This window comes from Cyprinodon variegatus, unplaced genomic scaffold (assembly GCF_000732505.1).
Source record: "Cyprinodon variegatus isolate N-32 unplaced genomic scaffold, C_variegatus-1.0 Scaffold253, whole genome shotgun sequence".
In the NCBI taxonomy this organism is placed as follows: Eukaryota; Metazoa; Chordata; class Actinopteri; order Cyprinodontiformes; family Cyprinodontidae; genus Cyprinodon; species Cyprinodon variegatus.
Genome location: NW_015150706.1, coordinates 808,521 through 831,770, shown reverse-complemented (window position 1 = coordinate 831,770; position 23,250 = coordinate 808,521). Strand labels below are relative to the sequence as shown.

The 23,250-nt window shown below is 41.2% G+C and overlaps 1 protein-coding gene across 2 annotated transcripts in view; it reads left to right on the top strand.

The window, feature by feature from the left end:
- The window catches only part of ankrd12 (ankyrin repeat domain 12), a 51,983-nt gene extending 30,875 nt beyond the window's left edge, over positions 1-21,108 (top strand). The window contains exons 3-13 of one of the 2 annotated variants that reach the window (XM_015382204.1): positions 3,152-3,302; positions 9,306-9,377; positions 9,802-9,942; positions 11,583-11,786; positions 12,018-12,160; positions 12,256-12,403; positions 13,542-17,767; positions 18,659-18,757; positions 18,871-19,014; positions 19,103-19,198; positions 20,565-21,108. In XM_015382204.1, the coding sequence (XP_015237690.1) occupies positions 3,152-3,302; positions 9,306-9,377; positions 9,802-9,942; positions 11,583-11,786; positions 12,018-12,160; positions 12,256-12,403; positions 13,542-17,767; positions 18,659-18,757; positions 18,871-19,014; positions 19,103-19,198; positions 20,565-20,750 (5,610 nt within the window). In that variant the 3' untranslated portion in view covers positions 20,751-21,108. The remainder of the gene's footprint in view (positions 1-3,151; positions 3,303-9,305; positions 9,378-9,801; positions 9,943-11,582; positions 11,787-12,017; positions 12,161-12,255; positions 12,404-13,541; positions 17,768-18,658; positions 18,758-18,870; positions 19,015-19,102; positions 19,199-20,564) is intronic. The other variant, XM_015382205.1, reaches the window with a different exon arrangement.
- Positions 21,109-23,250: the final 2,142 nt, after the last annotated feature.

Genomic DNA, 23,250 nt, shown 5'->3' with positions numbered 1-23,250 from the left:
AGCAGTGCCTTTTACATATTAACCTACTTCCGATGGCAGCTGGGTGCACAGGATTTAATGGTGGTGTATTGAGAGAGAGAGAGAGTGAGAGAGAAAAAAAAATAGGCTTGCCTTACATTTCTGTTTTGTTTTGTTTCCTTATGAAAGCCTGGTATTTTTTCCTCTCCTCAGTTATGCACTGATTTTGGTCGGACTATTACAATACTTGGACGTTTGTGGTTTTAATATGATGAAATGTGCCGCATTTTATACAAACCTCACTTCAACAACAACATCTGGTTCCCAAAAAGAACCAATCCCAGTCACACTGTTCTCAGTCCCAGTTCCATACACACTCTGATTATCTTTAATCCCAGCCTAAAAGTGTGACTTAAACTTGGTTCCAGGTTGTTTAACCCAGACTGTTATTGCAAACCTTATTAGATAAGGTAGAATATTTTGGTTAAACATGTCTTTTTTTTTTTTTTTTTTAAACACTTCTTCTGATCTGTTATCCTGTTTATCTTAAAACTGTGAGATTTTCTTTCTTTCTATCTTAACAGAATTTAGTTATTCTACTAGATAAAGGAGGGAGTGCATTCTGCTTCTTAAAGCCGTCTTCTTCTCTACATCGCCAGACACTCCTTTGCACAGCTGGCACATTTCTTCACCGAGATCAAAGACACACCACACTGCAGACATTTTCTAACTGCCAGAAATGTGTTTTACTGCACCAAAGTGTTAAAAAAAATATGACTGAGAAAGCTTTGTGTGCAGATCGAATGGCTAATAAGTTATTGTACTATTTATTTGCATAACCATTCTGGCTTATTATTTTGGTTGTGTTACTCCCAACTATCTCCAACTTAACATGTGCACGGATGCCTCCTGTTCTCTACACAAAATTAAGATAGAACTGTGGAAATTAATTTATTTAAAGCAGCACTAGAGAATGACTGTAATTAGACTGAATATTCTGGTAACTAACAATTGCAGATAACTGGTGAAAGAAACCGACATATGCTGCATCAGTCATCTAGCAGAATACTCAGCTTTAGCCACTTGTTTCCATTTATTAAAAGAAAAAAGGTTGAAACAGACAGATATACTGTGAAAAGTATATGTCCGCCTACATTTCCATGTACACCATCTTTGATACATCCCATTTCTACTTTAAGGGCTAAAATTATTGATGAACCCCTGTTTACCATTATCTTATAGTAATTACCTTCCATCATCTCAAATTAATTCTATGCATGTTCCCAACCACAGTTTATACACATGCAGCCGTGGAAATGAACAGAAAATCCAGGTTCAAGATTTGGTGATGTGCCCAATGCTTTTTTGCGATGCAGTGTATGCATCACCATGACATCACGGTCTCCAGTTTCTTTAACCTTTAGAAATGTCCCTGACTGAAAACAGCTGAGAGCTGGAGAAGGTCTAGGAAAGCATGCAACTCAACACAGTCCTGGAATATTTCCAGACCTTATTCCAGGTCTGTCCATCCATCTTTCTTTGCATTCAATTCAGTTTATTTATATAGCGCCAACTCACAACACGTCATCTCGAGGCACTTTACTGAGACAATTTAACCAGATCATACATCTTTCTATCAGACTAAGTCCTGAACCTAGCATCCACCTATTCTCAAAACTCTCTCACTGCAACCATCGAGGCGTGGCAAGACTAAACTTGTTTATTTTTAGAGGTCCACAATGCACACGCAACCAAAATTTCCTTTTGTCCTTTATTTATACTTCTTTCATTGAAGCCTTTCTATGACCGGTCAAGTCTAGTTCTCAAGGGCTCCTGTATAGTAACATTAGATACTTCCCTGCTTGGACGCAGCTGATAATTACGTCCTCATTTCTCTTTAATTTGTGGTGAGGATCTACATCAGCCTTTGAAAATCCTGAATCTTTTGATTAAGACTAGAAATAAAATATTATTGCAGTATGTGATAGTATCATGACGGTGACTACTACTTACTTAGCACAGCAATCAAAGCCCACAATAACAAATAATACTCTTTAAGATTATATAGACTTAAAATCAGCATCTTTAGGACACCAGTTATATGAAGACGTATGATTTCTATCAATAAACATTTCGCAATAACTCCATTTAATCATATTCTTCAAATTTGTCAATGCCCCAATGGAAAAGAATGAAAGAAAAGTAGTAAAAATAAGTCTGACAATTCGCCCAGTTTCTGGGGTTTATTATCATCATCAATTCTAATTTAGTGTTATAATTCTTGTCATAACCAAAATTGCCCAGCCCTAATTCAGACATGTCAAACCTGAGACCAACCTAAAATATGCCAGAAGGATATCAGCCCTAAATAACCGACTTTGGAATCCACTGCTTGAGACAAAGTTGTTTTTGTTATAAAAAAAAAAGATGTAATGTAATCCAGACAGCATGGTGCCTGTGTTGCTTAGGGAATTATTTTATGATGCTGAGGAAAAGAGAAAACTCTCTGATTATTTTGATAATAATATAAATAAAATAAATGCTTCAGAAAGACTGCCAAGAATGACCAGCATATACCTGTGAAAACTGCTGATTGTTATTTTTGCCATATTTATAAAACTCCTCCAATATAACATTTTAGAAATGTTGTTCTGGAAACGTTGACGTCAATATGAGTGATCATTGACGGCCATGTAATTGGAAATGTGATACCAGAGAGATGCATTGAAATTATATTGAGATTATATATTGTAATTATTGTCCACCCCTATGCAGTGAAATCTGTATGATCCTGAATGTTTTGGTGGTTCTCCTGACTATATGATTTAGACACAGCAGTTCCACCAGCTGGAGATTTGTTTCCATTCAGACATGGTCACTCCTGATTTTTAACTTGGCAGCAGTTTTTATTTAAAAAAAAAAAAACAGCTTCAAGGAGTCATGCAGCTGAAACTGAGATTATTTTGCCCAGACATAATATTAGGATGATATTTATGTGTCTCCTGTTAGATGTGAGTCATATTTCTTCTAGCTTCACAGTGGTGTTTATAAGCTCAAACCAACCATTTCTGCTCATCTTGTTTGCCATTATTTATTTTTCGTCTTTGAATTTAGTCAGTAATTGTTTGACGTGCTGCCTTACAAGTCCCTCTAATATCTAACAATCCTTTGACCATGTTCTTCACTCTGACAGAGTAAAGACAAGCTGTCGCCTTTCACCAAAACTCCAAAGTTGGATCGGAGTGAATTGCTGGGAAAGGAAGGGAAAGCCAAGTCTTCCATGAAGCGCAAGCTTTCCTTCACTGCAAGTCCGCCCCGGACGGAGGAGCGGGACTCAGACACTGGTAAGACCAAACTGCCATTCAGCTGGCTCTCTGCCACGTCCTCACACTGCCACCTGGTGGATTTGAATGCAGCCTGTTCAGTTGGATTGAAACATTTAAAGAAGGTCCAAATCTTGACTGAGAGACTTTTTTTTTTTTCATTTTAAAGCTGAAACGAGCTGCACTGATTCATATGCAATCTATGATGATGCGCATGATTATTTGTTCTCTAATGTTTCTGGTAAAAAAGACAAAAATAAAGCTGTGTGTTTTGGTTACTGAGTGAAATGAATATTTGATGGGATTTAACAAAAAAAATGATACACAAATTCATTTTTTAAATGACCAATCATCAAGAGCTGGCCTTATGTTAAAATAACTAATTATATTCCCATTGATATAAGTAACAACAAGATATGGTAGCTTCAAGGCACTGCTTTGCTTCCTCTGGTTCAGTGTGAACTTTGTCATAAACAGGAGGTTATAGAAATTAGTTTAATGGCAGATATCCAGCAGAACCAACTTCTTGAATGTGGAAAAAAAAACAGCGGCTTTGTTTTAGAGAGGAATTAGGGTTTTCGTGGTGGTCTAGTTAAAGTCTCGATTAGAATCGGACAGAAATTTTGAGGTAAGATCATAAACCAGCTCTCATGATCTGTATACCTCTAATGTGGCTCAATTAAAGCAGTTCTATAATGGAGACGTGGCCCAATCCCTCCACAGTGAGACCCATTGTTACTGCAAATGCTTGATGAGAGTTGATGCTGCCCTGGAGTGGCAAAACAGTAATTGGGTTTAGAGGACTATTCTTCTTCACATAGGTTGGCTTTAACAGCTATTAGTCCCTTAATATGTTGAGCCTGAAAAGAAAAGGAAAGGGAATAAAAGGCAGGAGTCATCTATAATGGAACAACTACATTTTCTCTGCTCGATAAATGTTACAATTAGTGTAAAATCTATAAAATGGTCCCAATCACCTTGCCTCCTAAATTTTTGTTATACCAAACATGTTAAAATGGATCCTTTGATCCACTGACTTCCTCTATGTGGGCTCTGTCTTATGTAGATGTATACTTATTTAAATTTGACTGAACAACAGTTGGAAAGTAATGGCTTTTTTATGTGAAAGAATCATAAGCTGGTTATTACATAAACAATCCTCCCAACATTTTTAAATTCATGTTTAGTCAGTTTCAAGAGAAGAAAAAATTTTAGCTCATTCAGTGTGTGTTTTTTTTTTTTTCTTTTTTTTTTTTCTTACATTGCAGGGACCATTTTGCAGAAAATATAGCAGATTGAGGGCACTGAGTGCTCCACTGGGGACAAATGCTTGTCCCCATGAGTACAAATGCTGTATTAGGTTTAGGTCTAAGGTGTGAATTGAATTTAGGTTGGGATTAGGTATAAACCCGTTAGGGTAAGGGTCATGGTAAGGTTGTAGAACTTACCTACAAATGAATGGAAGTCAGTGGAAATTCCCCGCTGGACTAGTAAACCAGACATGGGTGTGTGTCTGTGTGTGTTTGTACGTTCATGTTGATGTAGCATTAGCAACATCAGCACTTTGCCATGCTTTGTTTACCAGGGATTGTTTGGACTGCTGATTGTTCCCCTGATCTGTCACACCAAAGTTCCCAACTTTTGATGTGTTTCTGTAACCAATACTAGAAAAAGATCTAAGCCTATCAGTTCTGCTAATTTCTTTTTATTTTTAATTTAAATTAATTCACTTCTCTCTAATTCACTTTCGAGCATACAGTTATGCCCAAAAGTTCACAGACCCTTCCGTTGAAGACATGATCAATTCACACTAGTAATTCAAATAATACAAAACTGAAAAAAGTCATGATAAATACAAATTTATTAAATGATAATTTAGTAAAATAAAATATTGTTTTTGAGTTTTTGTTTAAAAAAGTCAGAGACAAATGAAAGTACCTTTCTCATGAGCAGTGACCCCACATACTGGTCAACAGGTGCAGAAGTCTGACTGAACATTTCCTGAAGGACAGTTGTTGATCTCAAGAACGGAGAAGTCTGCTCTGATGCTTATTCGATAAAGAGGCATGGGTGTCACTGCCCAATCAATCCTGGAATCACAATCCGTCCTGCATATGCGCCAACAGAATAACTTCTTGGTTGGCAATACCGCCCCCTTTTTCTTACTTTTGTCTTTCAGGCTAGGGGTTCCTTTTGAATATTTTTGTGTTTGCGTAAATATTGCATATTCTAAAAACAAAAAAAAAGCAATACATAAAAAAAAAAAAAAAAACACTTAAATAGCCTTTCAAAGAAAAAAAAATCTTCAATGAGAGCCTTTATGCTTTCGAACGTTACTGTGACTGCTCTGATCCACTGATCTCTATTTATTCACTAGATTGCTGATTGCCTGTTGGTAGTACGGGGTTGAAGTGAAGCCACTGGCTGCCATATTGGTACGCCCTTGTTAGACCGGTCGCAATGTAAACAATATGTGCGCTACAGCATTGAACGACAACGACGTTCTCATTTTCAGGGGGACTTAAGACTTTTAAAATAAACATAAATTCATCACTTTGACACACACTGACTGTGAAATTACCTGTGGAATGTCTTCCCATAGCTGGCAAACTGCTTGTTTTTGTAGCCAAAAGCTAAACATGTAGGCATTTATACTGCACATCTCTGTGGGAGTGGGGAATACTAGCATGGTGGATGCTGGCTTCACTTTATTTGGCCAATCACCAGTCCAGTGAATAAATAGAGATCAATGCTCTGATCATGTCCGATGACGTACAATGGAGAGAATGTAAAACGTATCCATTTCTTCCGAGTATTTAATATTTTCTATATGATGCAGTTTAAAATTTTTTAATGTTGTAAGTATATAGATAAGTATTTTCAGTATCGTTATTATATAGTTTTTGGCGACCCAGGTCTTATTGTTTTGTTAGCGCATGCACATGCATGCTTCCAGGATGGATCGGGTAGTGACAAGGACAATATCCGGGGACCTCGTCCTTTCTTAGTCTTCTTGTTCTTGTAAATTGAAACAGTACTAGGGCTGAGGCTGATGACATTTTTTGAGTACACAAGCACATGAGAACGCACAAGTACACATATTGAGAAACAGCCACAGTTTTCTGATGATGGAATAAGCAGAGCCTAAACCTGCTTTAAATGCCTCCAAAACTTTCAGTCTCACGGGTCCACTGTGACGTATAGAACTTTACGGTGATGTTTGTTTTCTAAGAAACGCTGCTGCAGCTTTGACAGAACAGCTGGATTCATACTGAAATTTACACGAAACACATGTGGTCTCTGTTTACTGATAAGATTATTTCTAGTGGAGATTTTTTTTAAATTGAATGGCTCTGGAAAATTTGACTGGGTAACAAACATTGTTAATGAAAAGGCTATCGCTTGAATATCTACTGTTTTGTTTCCTTTGAATTTTTCCAAACATCAAGAAAAGTAAAACGCAATTAAAAATAAAACCAGAGTGAATGCAAAAAAATCAGTTTACATATCATGTTATTATTTATCACAGTAAACAAGGCCAACGAAACCCCACCCACTGTTTAAAACCTTCCTGTTATATAGACATGCACCGGTCAGGATTTTGGGACACAATCACAAAAATCGGTATCTGCCGATCGCAGCATCAAATCCAGAAAGTCTTCAGCTGCTCTCTCATGTGCATTGACAATGTATTGTTAGGTATCAAAATTATAGATGAAAAAGATTGAATACTGTGTAGGTGTCTGCGGAGATGAGCTTTTTTGAATCAAAATGAAAGAGAGGAAATAATGTTGACAAAGGTTGACACAGGAGGAATGCCCTTAAGAGTTTTATGTATAGATTTTTAAAAAGCCAATTTAATTTAGCCCTAGAAGGACTGTTTCACCATTATACCTGCAGCATAGACATTGACCAGCAGTCGCCCTCTCTCCCCTGTGCTGTCCACCCACAGGCTCCTCTGACCCCCCTGCTGTCATTCTTCCACCTCCAGAACTTAGCCTCTAGTACAGGGATGGGCAATTACTGTTCCTGAGGGCCGCTATCCTCCAACTTTTAGATACGCCTTTGGTTTAACACACCTGAATCCAATAATTAGATGATTGAGAGGACTCTGGAGGAACTGACGACATACTGAGATAACTAAGCCATTTGATTCAGGTGTGTTGGACTAAAAACTGCAGGATACCGGCCTCCAGGAACTGGAATTGCTCGCCCCTGCTCTAGTGGTTATCCTAGACTAGCCGTAGCCTCCTGCTGCTCATTCTCCCTGACTGGCTCCTCCAAAGTACTATAGTCTGACTCCTGGTCAGCAGTAGCCTCTACCTCATCCTCAGTATTCTGTTTCCTCTGTGGTACTTTTTCAGTCGCCGTGTTCCTTGGATTCTCCGCATTTAGACTAGCTAGCCTCGGTGAAATGTAGCCTCTCCTCTCCCTGCCGCTGTTTTCTTGACCACCTTATCCAAACACCTGAAGTTCTCCTCCGATCTCCTCCTTACCTGCCTTATCTCCCCCGCTCCTGTCTGCCCATTGGGCTCCTCTGATCTACCGCTCTGGTTCCCTAGCTCCAGAGGGGGGCACGGTTGGCCGCCAGTTATAAAGCTCGCTCTCCCGCTGTTCTCAAATGGATTCCCCGCTGCTACTGTCTGAGCTTTGAATGCTGTCTCCTCTTCCCTCTGTTATCTGGGTGATTTGTGTCCTTGTGTTTGGCACTCTGACTTAAACAAATAAGGACCAAGCGCAGGACAAAGATGCAAGTTCGCTCAGAGAGAAACTCATGAACCGGAGCTTAAAAGTCGTAGTCTTCATAATGAACGGCCAGTCGGCATTCACGTGAAAATCATCTGAATTGACCGGTGCAAGTCTACTTTTAAATTGAGAGTTAAGTACAATTAAACTTTTTTGCTTACGTGCCTTTTTAAAAATTGACTTTTAGGACCAAGAGATTCCTTAATCAGAGACTCTTCATTGGCACGCTTTGGCCTAAAAGTTCTCAAACTACTATAAATATAAATGTATTCTATAACAGTGGTATATTTGAATGCACATTATAGTGTATGAATAGAGCATTGGCCAGTGACTGACTTTCCAGATTTTATATAGTTTTATACATTTTAATTTGTAAAGCAAATTTGTAAAAAAGCTACACTGGTGGACATTCAAAATGATTGCCAAATTTTGTTCAGGAATTCTTTGGAGTACTTCTGAGGCTTTATTTTTGTTTATATTGCTAATGAAATGATTTAGTATTCACTATAAGAAACCTATTGTGATATAAGTTTTGGTCCACATGGTTCAGCCCTCTGTCAAACAGCAACACATTATGTCGGAAGAACCTTAGTGTTTGCTTGGTTCCTACTGAAGGATGAAGAATTTTAAGGCTACCTTAAACAATACAGACTTCTGAGATATTTTCCCACCACAAGTATTTCAGCTCTTCTTTATAGCCGTCCTAATTTTACCATCTTAGTCGTGTAAACTCATTTCATTTCCCATCTTCCAGTTGGAAGCATAAATGTCAGTTTATATCAGATCTGAACTTAAAAGAAAACACATTGTGTATAGTTTATCTGTCTTTACAGTCAGTAAGTACAGAGTGTTTACATGCATCTTGGGATCTTCCAGTGAGCCTTCATCTCCCCTGTAGAGCAGCGCCCTGCGTTGTGATTTTCATTGTGTGGTCCTCAGAATGAAACCTTTCATTTAAATGTAATTTATGTGTTGCAGAGGCTTTAAAGGCAAACTAGCTCCGAGGGTGGCTTTTCCTCTCCAGCAGTTTTTTTCTCCCCCAAGCAGCTGCTGGAGGAAGCGGAGTAAATGACCGCCTGATTGGATCTCCTCCTCTAGCCTCCTGTGTTGCAATGACTCATAATCCGCAGCGTGCCGCTGTGCCTGTCTGTGTTTGACTACATGTGGAACAAGGAGGGTGTGAGAGCATGAGCGTTAATGCAGTGCTTTCCCACCCTTCTACCCCTTGCTCTCTCCCCTCCCTCCCTCCCTCCCCTTCCTCTCTGCTTTGCACTGTAGATGACTCAGACCCAGGCCAGTCGAGTGAGACCTGGGGAGAGAGATTAGTGCCCCCCTGCAGGATATACGCAGGTAAATGCTGCAGCCCAAACCTCAGCCCCCCGCCCCTCCCTGCTGTCCTCTTCCAGTCACGTCAGAAGCTCTGCTGCTCGGCTGTAAACACGCGCGCACACATGCACGTGTGTGTTTTCGCCTTGCATCTGCCCCAATTACAGCTCAGCATGTCTATGTCTAGCAACAGTCGTCCGATTGGAGATGGGGGGGCCCTAAGGAGCACCGTCGACGCTTGACTGGCTTAAGGGAATGCCTGTTTTTTTGTTTTGTTTTCGTTTTTTATTCTTTTTTTTTTTAAACCTCATGCTTGTCATCTGTTTCTCAGTGTGTCTAACAGATACAAGGAGGAGGAAAACATGTCACTTTTGCACTAAAGTTTCTGTCGAGTTAGAAAGCTCACCGTTAGGACATGTTTTAAATATATTTCTTGACTCTGTTGCAGATAAGGATGGACCAGATAAGAAGAAGGTGAAGAAGGAACCTGGGAGCAGAAAGTCCCAGTCCTCCAACCTTTTATTCGGGTATCCGCTGTCTGAGCGCAAACAGATGGCTCTTCTCATGCAGATGACCGCCAACAGTCCAGGTCTGTAGATCTTTTCACCTTTACTTCATCCTGACCAGTGTTTACTGTGACATGATTCATTCTTGTGAACATCTTTTAAGAATGAATCATTTATTCAACAAACATTTCCTGAAACATGTTTGCAAGTTCCCAGAAAAAGTGCATGACGATCCTCTTGATGTCTTAGTCACAGGGTCCCGGGAAAAGTCTGGCATTAGATTTTTGTTATTTTCCAAGGCTGGATGAGTAGGAATAAAAAAATATTCCCAGATATTATTTGGAAATACTCCATCCATTTGTCTTTCCATTTCTGTGCTTACCCAGTTTTTCTGTTGGTCAGTTTTTCTGCATTCATCATCATTCCATTCATCAACTGTCACACACACAGTCTACTATCTCTTGTTGTGGCTGTGGTTAGCTCACATGACCAACATACGGATGCCTTTGTCCTCAACATGGCTGACCCGGGTTCAAATCTCACCTGTGTTCCTTTACCGCATGTTTCTCCCCCTCTCTTGTACCCCTTTTCCTCTCAGTCCACTTTACAAAAATCGAGCCTCTAAACCTAAAAATTAATTAAAGAATTGCAACTTTGAAAGAGTCCCTACTGTTCACAGACCTTTCTCCAGACTAGCTTATGCAACATATTTTTGATTCTCTGATTTATGATTTATTTTAGAGTGGGGATTTTGCCTTTGTCTTTATCAATAACTCCACCACTTCTCAGTCTGCTGGTCCAAAGTGGTCCGCTGCTGATTCCATGGGGAGACAGTTTCATTTTAATGTTAAATCTGGAAGGTAGAATTTAGCCCTTCTAGGAGGTGTTGTAATCCTGCAGAACAACGGATGAAGAAAAAGGGGGAGAAATATGGCCAACAAACCCGACTCCATTACACCAGTTTTTGGAGGAATGGGCCAAATCGTCTGCGAACTATTGCAAGGATGAAGGAGATAAATAATGTTCCACTTCAACTTTAGATTTATTGTCCCCCCTGGGGGTAATTTGGTGTGCTGCAGGGTAAAAACATAAAAGTACAGGAATACAATTACACAGTTTCACAAACACTACATAAACAAGCAACATTAAACCATGAAGGAGGGGCCATTGTTGCACGCCTTAACTGTTCACTTTTTAAAGGTCGAATGATGGCTTAGGTTAAGAATGAATTTTCCTCTTGCTGGATTTAGGAAAGGACCCTTGTTTTAAAGGACAATTCTGAGTAATTAAGAAATGCATAGAAACGTCCAAGTTATTTCAAAGTCAGAAGTTTAGTCAAAAATGTATTTTCAAATAATTGTATGGTTATTCTGGTATTACCCAAAATGGACCAAGAACAGGTTAGCCGCATTTGTCGCCATCTTTGTGTACATCACATGTGAACGTTCGGTTTCAGTAGCTGAGCTCATTCTTTGGTTTCTTGTTTAGTTTTTAAAGGAAGCTGCCCCCATTTACAGTTTCCAACTATTTGGGAACATCATTGTTGTTTCTGTTTCCAAGAGTAGCTTTACACTTAACAGGCTAAATCAAGGATAAGTTTCTAAAGTTGTTTTTATTATTTTATTTTTGTTAACAGGACTTTAGCGTTATTATTAATTCTATATCAAGGCCTATGATTTATCACCACTTTTAAAATCAGCTAAAGCCTTCATTCTTTGTCCAGACTCCACGCCAAGCCACCCCTCGCAGACGACGCCCATACAGAAGAAGGTCCCCAGCAGCGCCTCGTCTCGACAGAAGGACAAAGTCAACAAGAGGAACGAGCGCGGGGAGACCCCCCTTCATATGGCAGCCATCCGTGGAGACGCCAAGCAAGTTAAAGAGCTCATTAGCCTGGGAGCCGATGTCAATGTCAAAGACTTTGCAGGTACGCTGCCGCAGGAGGTAGTCATTTAACACCATCATTACGTCTGTACGACTGCTAATGACGAGAAGCTGTGCTGCAGTCGCCGATAAAAATGTGTTGCCTCTCAGAGAGATAACAGTCAGTTCGTACAGCGGCGACTTCTGTGTCGTTTTGCATTAGTGGAGAGAAAATGGCGGGGATAAACTCCAAATAAATGGCAGCTGTTCTAAGTGGTCCGATGTTCCCCCACAGGTTGGACTCCTCTTCACGAAGCCTGTAATCTGGGTTACTATGACGTAGCAAAGGTTTTGATAGCAGCAGGGGCAGAGGTGAACACGCAGGGTCTGGATGACGACACGCCGCTTCATGACGCTTCCAGCAGTGGCCATAAAGACGTAAGACCTAATAAGAAGTTTGCTAACTGTCTTTTTTCAATTAATGAGTCTCTGCATTATACTGATTTCTTACAACATCCTCTTGTATTTCTCAGATTGTGAAACTCCTACTTCGTCACGGCGGTAACGCCTTCCAAGCCAACAAACGCGGGGAGCGGCCGGTGGACGTGGCTGACTCCCAGGAGCTGGAGCAGCTGCTGAAAGGAGAGGTTCCTCTGTCAGAACAAGACGAGAGCTCCTCAGGTGGGAAGCACCATGCCACACACAAAAAAAACAGCAGATAGATGAATTGAACTGCAAAAAATTAATCAGTTAAAGTTTTCCCTCAATTTACACTGGTATGTTGGACACTTTGCCAACAGAATATGATTTGCATTTAAAAAAAGCAAATAAACAGCTCCATTATCCTATTTAAAATGCTTTATCTCAATGTTGTTTAAGGCAAAAATACAAGTTTTATTGGAAGATTATCTAAAATACCGGCTCAAATTATTGTAACTTACTTTTGAGAAATATTTACTGATTTGGATGCTTGGGCTGTTCGGATTTTCTAGAGATTAGAGTGCCATCTTGGTTATTTGTATATCATATAGAGTTTTTGTTTTTTTCTTTTCAACAATTCAGTTTGAAAAGTGAAACATCTCTAAATTCCCTTGCAAACAGTAATATATTACAAACTTTTTTCTGTAAAGTATGATGATTTCTGGTAAATTGAAAACAACATGTAGTTTCACTGAAAATAATTTGAATCTAGAGAAGTGTCTTTACTGTTGTCCATTAGGACATGATCCATAGATAGAGTTGGACACAAAAGGCATTTCTTAACCAGAGAGAAAAATCAGAAGCATCCTGCTGGGGCTGTAATGTCCCTATAGATCTAAAATCTTTCAGGTTAAAGTCAGCCATGTGTTTTATTTGAAAAGCAAGGTACTAGAGTCTTTAGCAAACGGCAGAGAGGCACAGAATCAAAGATCCCTGAGGTTCAGTGTTGTTGTTTTTTTAATTGGTTAGCCATGTCCACTGTTTGTGTTGGTCCACTGTCATTACTCAGAATCTGGCTGCAGCTCCTGTGAATCTTCACATCACGATCTTCTTTCATCCTCAAGGCTGTCATAAGCTGCCTTTTAGTGCTAAACTTTTTCCTTGAACTAAACTCTCCATCAGTACATTGGGCTAGCTTCTTTACGAGAACTATTTGTGGCTCTCTAACCTGTAGAGGGCGTCCATGACAAGAGGACCATTGAGTCAGCACTCCTTCCTCGATTGTCCAGTCCGTAGCCGAGTTTAATATCCAGTTTTTATAGCTGAATTAGTAAGACTTGTATGTTTCTGTAGGTCTTTATATTACCTACTTGTATTTATCACCTGTCTCTCCCTGCAGAATCTGAAGACCCTCCATCTGTCAATCCGTCCAGCATAGACGAAAACATGGAGGACTCGGACACCGAAAAGGAATCTGATGGCAAACCGGTCTCAAAGGCGATGTCGTCCGTGCTAGGCATGGACGAGTATGAATTCAAAGATGAGGAAGAAGAGGAGGACCTGAGCAAAGCCCTGAATGACAGGCACATCCCCAGGAGGGAGCTGAGGCAGCGGGAGAAGGAGGACAAAGAAAGAAATCATGTAGCGGGAAAGCAAAGCAGCAAGAGCGACTCTTCTACCAAGTCCAAAAAAACCAAGAGCTCTCGTGTCCAGTGCAGCTCCGACACTTCCAGCGACGAAATGGAGAGCCTGTTAGAGAAAAGAAACTCCCCCACCTGCTCCCAGAGCTCAGAGAACCACAAAATGGACACAAGGTTGAAAAAGGACAATGTCGAGCTAAAGGACAAGGGTAAAGTGAAGAAGAAGAGCAAGAGCCAGAACAAAAACAAGGAAAACGAGGAAGACGGGAAGGAGAACAGCAAAACTTTAGTCCTCTCACTTGCTACTGTGTCCGAGAGCAACGAAAAGGGGCGGGAGGAGGACTCCTTTAAGATGTCTTTCAGTCCTAAAGACGACTCCTCTGTCCACCTCTTCCATCTGTCCTCCATTAAATCCCCTAAGCTGAATCACAGCCTGGCAGACAAGCAGTGTCCACTCAAACAGGAAAACCCCAAGGTGTCCATCAGCGACAGCTCTTACAACCACTACCCTGATGCAGATTACTGCACCGAAAGCTCCAGCACCAAGGGCTGCAAGCACAGGGAAAAGAGCAAGCATCAACAGAAGGACGCCAGCATGGACGGAGACGATGGCCACTCGAGCCCCTGCAAGGACGGCGTGATAGGAAACAGCATTGACAGCGGCGAAGGGGTCTTATGGAAGACTGATTTGGATGGAAAAGTGGTGAAGAAGCATAAACTCAAACACAAGGAGAAAGATAAACACAGGAGAGAGTATAAAGCTGAGCGCAGCCGGCACAGGCAGAAGGAGCCCAGGAAAGACGGCCACAGGAATCTGGAGTTCGACCGCGAGTTCTGGAAGGAAAACTTTTTTAAAAGCGACGAGGCAGACGAACCTCTGATGGTGAAAAAGGAAGGTGAGGACCTTGGCTCAGTCCAGAAGGGGCCTGATTCTTCTCCTGTCAAAGATGAGAGAAACTCAAAGGAGAAGCACTCTGCTGTGAAGGAAAAGAAGCCGAGAGAGGAACGGGAAAAAGACAAGACGGTGAAGAAGGAGCGAAGAGAGGCTGTGGGGAAAGAGGAGAAGGCAAAGGACTCCAAGCCTAGCGAGCACGACGAGAAGGTAGACTGTCATGGACTGGGCCAGAGTTCAGAGGAGTCGCCGCAGAGCAGCGGCATGAAAGAGGAGACAGAGGAGAAACCCATCACAGCTGATCAGGAACAGCTGGATCCGTCCGAAAAGGCCTCACGTGACAAATCGGATAGGAGGCTTCCAGGAAAAGAAAAGGATCCAGATAAAACGGAGAAAAGACATCTGGAAAAGGAGAAAAAAATCAAACTGGAGCACACCGACAGGGCTGAGCCACAGAATTCAGTCGACCGCTGGAAAGAAAAAGACAGAACAGGAACCGTCTCTAACCTCACACCTGGAGACAAAAGCCACAGAGAGAGTGAGAAACTGAAATCTATATCTGCGGCAAAGAAGCACGAAGATGGCAGGAAAACTAAAGAGAAGCTTGAGAAACGCTCTGAGAAAGAGCGGCAGGACAGGGAGTACAACACGGCAGATCACAAAGAAAAAGATCGAGCAAACAGTGAAAGGAGGGGGAAACTTCCTGAGAAATCCACAGATCACAGCAAGTCTGAACGCTTGAAAGAAAAGGACTGTGACAGGAAAAAGAAAGATAAGATAAAAGATGGCAGCATTTCATCAGGCTCCAACCTAAAGTTACCGGTAGAAGATAAGAGGAGCTGTCTGTCTGAGAGCGGCAAGGTCTTTTCTACAAAATCCAAGGAAGAAGCCGCAAAGACGCCGGAGAAGGATCGAGAGCGGCGGGAGCGGGACTACGACAGACACAAAGATAAAGACAGGCACAAAGACCGCTCCCAGCAGGTCCGCATCAACAAAACGAAGCCCAGCGAGGGAGACCCCGACAAGAGCAAACCAAAAACCCCCACAGCCATCCGGGACGCTAAGCCGAAGGAGAAACGCCTGGTGAACGACGACCTGATGCAGACAAGCTTTGAGCGAATGCTCAGCATGAAAGACCAGGAGATTGAGCTGTGGCATCGGAAACATCTGGAAAAAATCAAGCAGAAAGAACGGGAGAGGCTGAAACAACGGCCTCTGTGCGAGGCGGGAAAGTCCAAACCCAAAGACAAAACCAAACCAGAACTCTGTGTGAACAAAGAGCTGACACGCTCTAAAAGCTCGGAATCATCCGACGCCCACGGCAGAGAGAAACACCTGAAAGACGGAAACGTCAACAGGACGCTGTCTCTGGATGGGAAGAGCGTCCCCGCCATCAGCGCGAAGGTCATCTCTGTGGTTGAAAACTGCCTGAGCAGATCGCCTCGGCCAGAGAGCGACCGCGCTGGCCTCATGTCCCGCTCTGTGTCTTTAGTCTCTGTAGCGAGCTCCGAGGAGTCCTATCAGGCCACAACGTTAACTTCCAGACATGCGGAGTACGACTCGGACTTGAACCTGGAGACCTTCGACTCCCAGCAAGCGTTTCTCCAGTCTTCCCTTGTCATCCAAGCCGCCAGGTCCCCGTCCGCCCTTGACAGAGACTGTAACAGTCTTCCAGACATTCCCCAGAGTAACCAGACGCTGTTGCTGGGGAAGCATGAACCACAGTACCTCCAGAGTGTTCTGGAGGAGGATCCCAGCTCATGCGTTGAGACTGATAGCATGGAGCATCCGTCCAAGTGTGGCCTTACCAGCACCACGGCAGAGGAACCCAAAACTATGGAGAGCTCAGAACCCGAGGAGAACCTCGTCATTCAACAAAACCTAAACCCATCAGCTGATCCAGTGACCGAAAACGAGGGCTGCAGTGCAACAGGACTCCCTATTGGAGATCCTCCAAATAAAAACCAGATGCTTCCACAACTCGATGCCTCTCTGACAGAGCAGAAATCTCCTCCCTCCCCAGATCCTGCTCTAGTGAAAGACGTCTCCGGTCCAGCGGAAACCTTGCAGGAGGAATGTTGGAGCAAAGAATCGGATCAGCCATCGGGATTTGACGAACAGTCTGCCCTTATGGACACAGAGTCCCCCCCTCAATCAGAGACACTACCAACTTCCAGCACAGAGAATCGGTCGGACGGCCTGCAGGTGTCGGACCATCATGATGTACCTATGGAGAACCCTGCACATGAGAACACGGACACGGGTTCAGAAAACCCAATACCTGAGGGGGCGAATAGTCCACCTACAACCGCTAGTTTGCACATTCCTACGTCTGCTTCAAGAGAGTTCCCAGCAGCTGAAGAAGACAAACCAGTAGATGATCCAGACAACTCCCAGCCTTCAACTGAGGACCTAGAACCATGTCCTGATGGTCCCATGGAGGATGCTTTGTCCTCTGCAACCCCCGAACACAAGTCAGAGGAGACGACTGACGCTCTGGAGAGCTCAGAGAGCTGCACTGCTGCTGCAGCAGAGAGCTCTTCCCTTGAAGGCAGCAAAGAGGAAACATCTGGCGCTAAAGCTGAGATCCCCTCGAAGCCGATGGAGGTCACACCAGCAGACGACAAAACAGAGTCATCAGCTGCAGAAGAGACGCAGACTGACAGTAGCAATACCTCCGGGAGCTCCTCACCGCAGTCTGGAGCCAGAGACTCAGATTCCTCAGGAGCTAAGCTCAAAGTTCGCCCCACGTACGAGGATGTGGACGTCCACGTCCCTCATCCCCGCAAGAGGAAGATGCCCAAGCCGTCCAACTCCCCGCTGTGCTCCTCTGCCCAGCAGGAGAAGGAGAAGTGCCAACAGTCCCTCGCAGCCATTGTGGATTCTGTGAAGCTGGAGGAGATCGAGCCCTACCAGACAGAGCGGGCCAACCCGTACTACGAGTTTCTGCACATCCGCAAGAAGATCGAAGAGAAGCGCAAAGTGCTGTGCAACGTCACGCCCCAGCCACCGCAGTATTACGATGAGTACGTCACCTTTAATGGATCCTACCTCCTGGATGGGAACCCACTCAGCAAACTCTGCATACCAACAGTGAGTCCAGATTATATTCTCAGATTTTATCACATCAGACTATTGTAATCCTCTTAATACATGACAACCTTTTACCTCATTGGTGCCTAAATTAAATTATGGCTAAATTCATATGAAAGCGCACATGTGCAATGAGAAAAGATGTCCGTCTGTAGATGTTCAATGATGTAATTTACTTTATAGGTATTTGTCCAAATTGTTGATTGAGGGGCTGAATACCAATGCCATCATCACATGTGGAATATTTCCCCCACAGTTATACTCCCACAGCAGTGTGTCACAGTTAGCTTTTCGCAGGTATGATGTAGACATTTTTGATTTATGCCCAATATTGAAGCGTGGTCTGCGCTGTTATTCCACGCCACAACGCAAAAGGGACAATCACGAGCTAGCTGTGGGTCTAGATACGGCCGAGGCGGTGAAGAAGTAGGAGCAAGTTTGTGTGACAACAGAGGGACATGAGGGCGAAAAAGAGCAGGGATTCAGGTGGTAAAAGGGTCCCAGCGTTCTCGCGCACTTCGCTCTTCTAGCTGGTCAATTTTCACAAGCTGTTTTCTACAATGGCAGGCATACAAACAAGACAAGCCGGTAAGGTACCAAACAGGAAATACACATAGTGTAGAGCAGATGTAGATTTGACCAATCAGAGGCCTCCTTCCTGTGGTACTGTCTGCGGACACCTACAATTTGGGAGAGGTGCAGCACAGTGTCTGCAGACGGGGCGGCGACGTTTTTTGGTTCGTTTTTTTTAAAAGGAACACACCTGTTTGTGACTCCAATACTAGGGGTATGAATACTTTAGCAAGGCACAGCATTCATTTTGAAACAGAATCTGTCACGGGTAAAGCTACAAAGATCTTTGCTGTAGAATAATACTGATGTCTTCCACAGATAACTCCGCCTCCATCTCTTCCTGAGCCGCTGAAGGAGATGTTCAAGCAGCAGGAGGTTGTCCGAATGAAGCTACGGCTGCAGCACAGTATTGAAAGAGTATGTGGATCCAAATCTGATTTTATTTCAGTTCTGCTTCTTTATTCGCTGCAGTTTTGCTTTCCTCCCTCATACCGACCTGACCTTTTATTTGCTCTGTTTGTTTTTCTCAGGAAAAGCTGATAGTTTCAAATGAGCAGGAGGTCCTCCGAGTCCATTACCGGGCTGCAAGAACACTAGCCAATCAGACGTTGCCTTTTAGCGCCTGTACTGTCCTATTGGACGCAGAAGTGTACAACATGCCTCAGGACATCCAGGTTGGCAGCATGAACTGTGTATGAGAAAAAACTTTTTTTTTTTTTTTTTTTTTTATTTAATTTGTTTTTATTTGGGCTTTTTCTGCAGAATGATGATGGAAAAACATCAGTGAGGGACAGATTCAACGCCCGGCAGTTCATGTCCTGGTTACAGGATGTTGACGACAAATTTGATAAACTGAAGGTAAGAGAACATTTTTAGTTGTGTTTTTTTAGTAGTAAAGTTGATTGCTGCTCACTCGGCTTCCTTTTGAGAAACCGACCATCATCTTTACAGCAGCACTGTGCGGACTGCTTTTCTAAAACCCTCCAATGAGGTTCAGATCCGTTGCTAAATGACCTCTTGGGTCTTCTGTCTTTATTGATGCCCAAACAACTGAAGTGAAAGGCAGATATAGGCATGCAGGTACACTGAAAAATAAATGGAAACAATGATTAAGATCAGACTGTGTAAAGCAAGGGTTAATTTACAATAAAAGAAAAACTCCAAACTGTGGCTCCGGAGCCAAAAGTCTCTCTTTGGACCCTCTACCATGGCTCTCATTAGTGAGTAAAATGATAAAGAACTAAATGTTTTTGAATATAGTTTATTTAAAAATGTAATTCTAACAAGGGTTAGCAGGTTTTTAACAGAACAATTGAACGTAATTTTCACTACAGAATGACATTAAAGGATCAGGAATATGTTTTTAGATTATATCTTTTGTCATTAGCTTGGAAACGGTGTTTATTTTTTTTATATAAAATAATATCCTATAGAACAAAATCTACAATCAATGTTTCCTCTTTCACGTTGCCCTTATTTTACAAACTAAAAATGCAAATAAACTGTTATTTAAATTGGCAACAGATATTATATTGCAAATAAAACAATAAATTATGTTTTTTTTAAAGGCCATGTAGTATTTGCGGCTCTTAATGTTTTTTATTTAGCTCGGGGTAAAATTGCTCTTTGGGTTAGACCTCGGATGTAGAGCAGATTCATATTCGAAGAAATATATTTGTGTATTTTTTCATAAACAGATTCCCAAGAACTAGAAAAAAAACTGTCCAAAAATATAAGGTTGAGTTTGTTGGGAGCAGATCTGGGGAAGTTTTAGCTGTAGCTTGGAGGAAGGATCTACGATGACACTCATTTGTGCATCTAAGGTGCAGCAGTCAGTCACAGAAGAAGCTCTTTAAAAAAAATAATAATTTTCTAATGTGTTTTGAATAATTTGGTGAGTGTTGTAAAATTACATTTATGATACTATTTTAGCATAACTGCAATCTCAATTATGATGCCTAAAGCAGCAATTTTTAGCAATGATTTAGTCTCACTGGAAGTAAAGGTGGTTGGTGTTTAACAAGGAGCAGATGTCTCGTCATTTTCACTTTGGTTCCTTGAATCCATAAAAAGCTTTTCAGCTCTAGTGTTCCGTTAATAGGGCCTTATAGTTAATTAAGCTGGCTTTGGACATTGTGTCCAGCTCCTGTTTCCTGATGCTAAATAGATCACAGATCAGTAGATCTGATTCTGGATTAGATTATCACATTCATTTTCTCCACAGACTTGTCTCCTGATGAGGCAGCAGCACGAGGCGGCGGCTCTGAACGCCGTGCAGCGTCTCGAGTGGCAGCTCAAGCTGCAGGAGCTTGACCCGGCCACCTACAAGTCCACCAGCATCTTTGAGATCCCCGAGTTCTACATCCCACTAGTAGAGGTCAACGACGACTTCGACCTGACCCCGATATGAGCCATGGAACGGCCCGGGTCTGTGGCTGTGTCTTCGTAGGGACAAAGAAGGAAATGTGAAGCACTTAGAATGTGGCGATCACACAGAGGAGCACTTAGAGCATAGGTGGCTTTTACTCCAGAGCTCTTTCTAAAGAGTCAAATGAGGACAAAAAAAAAAAAGAAAAAACAGGGTCCCGGCTGCAGAAGAAGAAACTGGGCCAGGTGGAGCAGAGCAGTCACACCTGAAAGATTTCAAATGTTTTCAAAGTGTTCATACGTTGTGTACAGACTGTGCTCTTAATTTTTTAACTTATTTTATACATAAAAAATGTGCATTTGTACATAGTCATGTAATTATTGTTTTAAACCTGTAAAAACAAAAAGTAATAGATATTTTGATTGTAAACTGTTCTGTCTGATGTTTTAATGGACCAAAGTCGTCTTTTTTTATATCGAGTCTCCTCTTGTCCGTGATGTTCTCGTTGTTGTCGTTGGCTTCTGTTCCTTTTCCTTTCTTTCCAGTCGTTTCTTCCTTCATCTCTTCCACATCTGGAGCTTTACACCACAGCTGGTGTTCTTCGACTTTGGCAGTTTTGATGCTGTGCATGCGTTGCGATGTTCTTTCTCTTACAAAGCTGTACCGTGGACTCTTAAATTTGTGAGGTTTACAGAAGTGTTCCAGCTTTTTGGAGATTTTCTTTCCTCCCAAACGTTGTCTCTTTTAGCGGCCTCACTCCTCATGTGTTGTCCATAGTGTGTGTTGCGCACATTAAAGTCTGTTGTGGCTTCCAAGAAAACAAAACAAAAAAAAAAAGAAAAAAACTTTTACAGTTTCGACGTGAGATCACAACAAATCCTATTTTTTCAACATAATGCCTTTTGAACGATAGTTCTAAAAAAATGTCTATTTTAATATTTACTTGTTACATGACTTGTACATATTTGTAATATATAATTGAATAAATTTTATTTGTTGTGAAATGACATGTTGTCTTTGGCCTTATTTTTGGTTGTTTTTTGCAAATCGGCAGTCAGTGACTGTGTGTAGTATCCTGCTCAGCCAGGAGGGGTCAGTGTAGGCAACAATGTTTATAAGTCAGATGGATAACTTGTGGTGGGTTAATCCTTATAAAGATGCTATAAAAGTAGATTCAAAATCATGCATTGTATACATAAGAATAATATTTACATTCATGAATCATCTAAATCATTCTTAAATAGTTTAAAAATAAAATGTTTTTCAATTTTTAACAGTAACCTACTTTTAAACAAAATATGGAAATTTATGAAATTTAAAGATCATGTGTAACAGATCTGCTTTAATGAGCTGAAACTAAGGAATGAGAAGTGGGATGAGGGGCATCAACACACACCTATACAACTGGTTTATTGTTAAATGTAAGTAGTTTTTAGCAGGAATCCTTACATTTATTTTTGCTAGAATGATAGCAAAATTCATTGTCTCAAAATTCCTAGATTATGACTGCTGTAAATAGCATGAAAGATGGGTCCTGTGACTCAAAAATAAATGTTTTGCTGTATAATGTAAAAAAAAAAAAAAAATCAGACGATTCTGGATTTTGCTTGTGAATAACATTTAATTGTTTTAACAATAATATTTACTTTTCAAACAATTTTACTGCCCTCGTAAAACACAACATAATCCTTTTACAGTTGTTTTTTGTATCTCTGCTTCTGTCTCCTGTAACCCCAGATGGCTGCTCACACTGAGCCTGGTTCTGCTGAAGGTACCTTCCTGTTAAAAGGGAGTTTATCCTCTCCACTGTCGCTACATGCATGCTTAGTGTGAGGGATTCCCTTCGAGTCTGAGTCAATGCAATCAACTGGTTTTCCGTAGATAGAAAACTTTGAATCAATCTGACTGGATGATCTGGTTGAACTGTAAAAGGCCTTGAGATGAAGTGTTGTGAACTGGCACTATAGAAATAAACTGAATTGAAACAGCTAAATATTATTCAAAAAATATTCAAATGTATAACCAAATATTTAATTTGGATAGTAAATATAGAATTTCATTTCAAAAATTAGCTTCAGCAAATTTTTTTTAACTAACTAAATATTATAAATGTAGGCTATAAAGATCTACCTAAATAGCCAACTTCCTTCAGCTAAATAGTTATGTAGCTATTTAAAGCTTTAATCATTCATTTATTTGCCAAATATTTAATTTAGGCATTTTTTAACAAATCAGGGCCACTGAAAAAACAAAACAAAACCAAAAAAAAGTTACCTGCTTTTTAAATATTATTTCAATTTAATATGGGAAAAAATTTAGAATTCTGACTTTAATCTCAGAATTCTAATTTTTTTCACAGAAGTCTCAAAATTCTGACTTCTTTTTCTCTGAATTCTGACTTTTTTCTCAAAATTCTGACTTTAATCTTAGAATTCTGATTTTTTTTCACAGAAGTCTCAAAATTCTGACTTCTTTTTCTCTGAATTCTGACTTTTTTCTCAAAATTCTGACTTTAATCTTAGAATTCTGATTTTTTTTCACA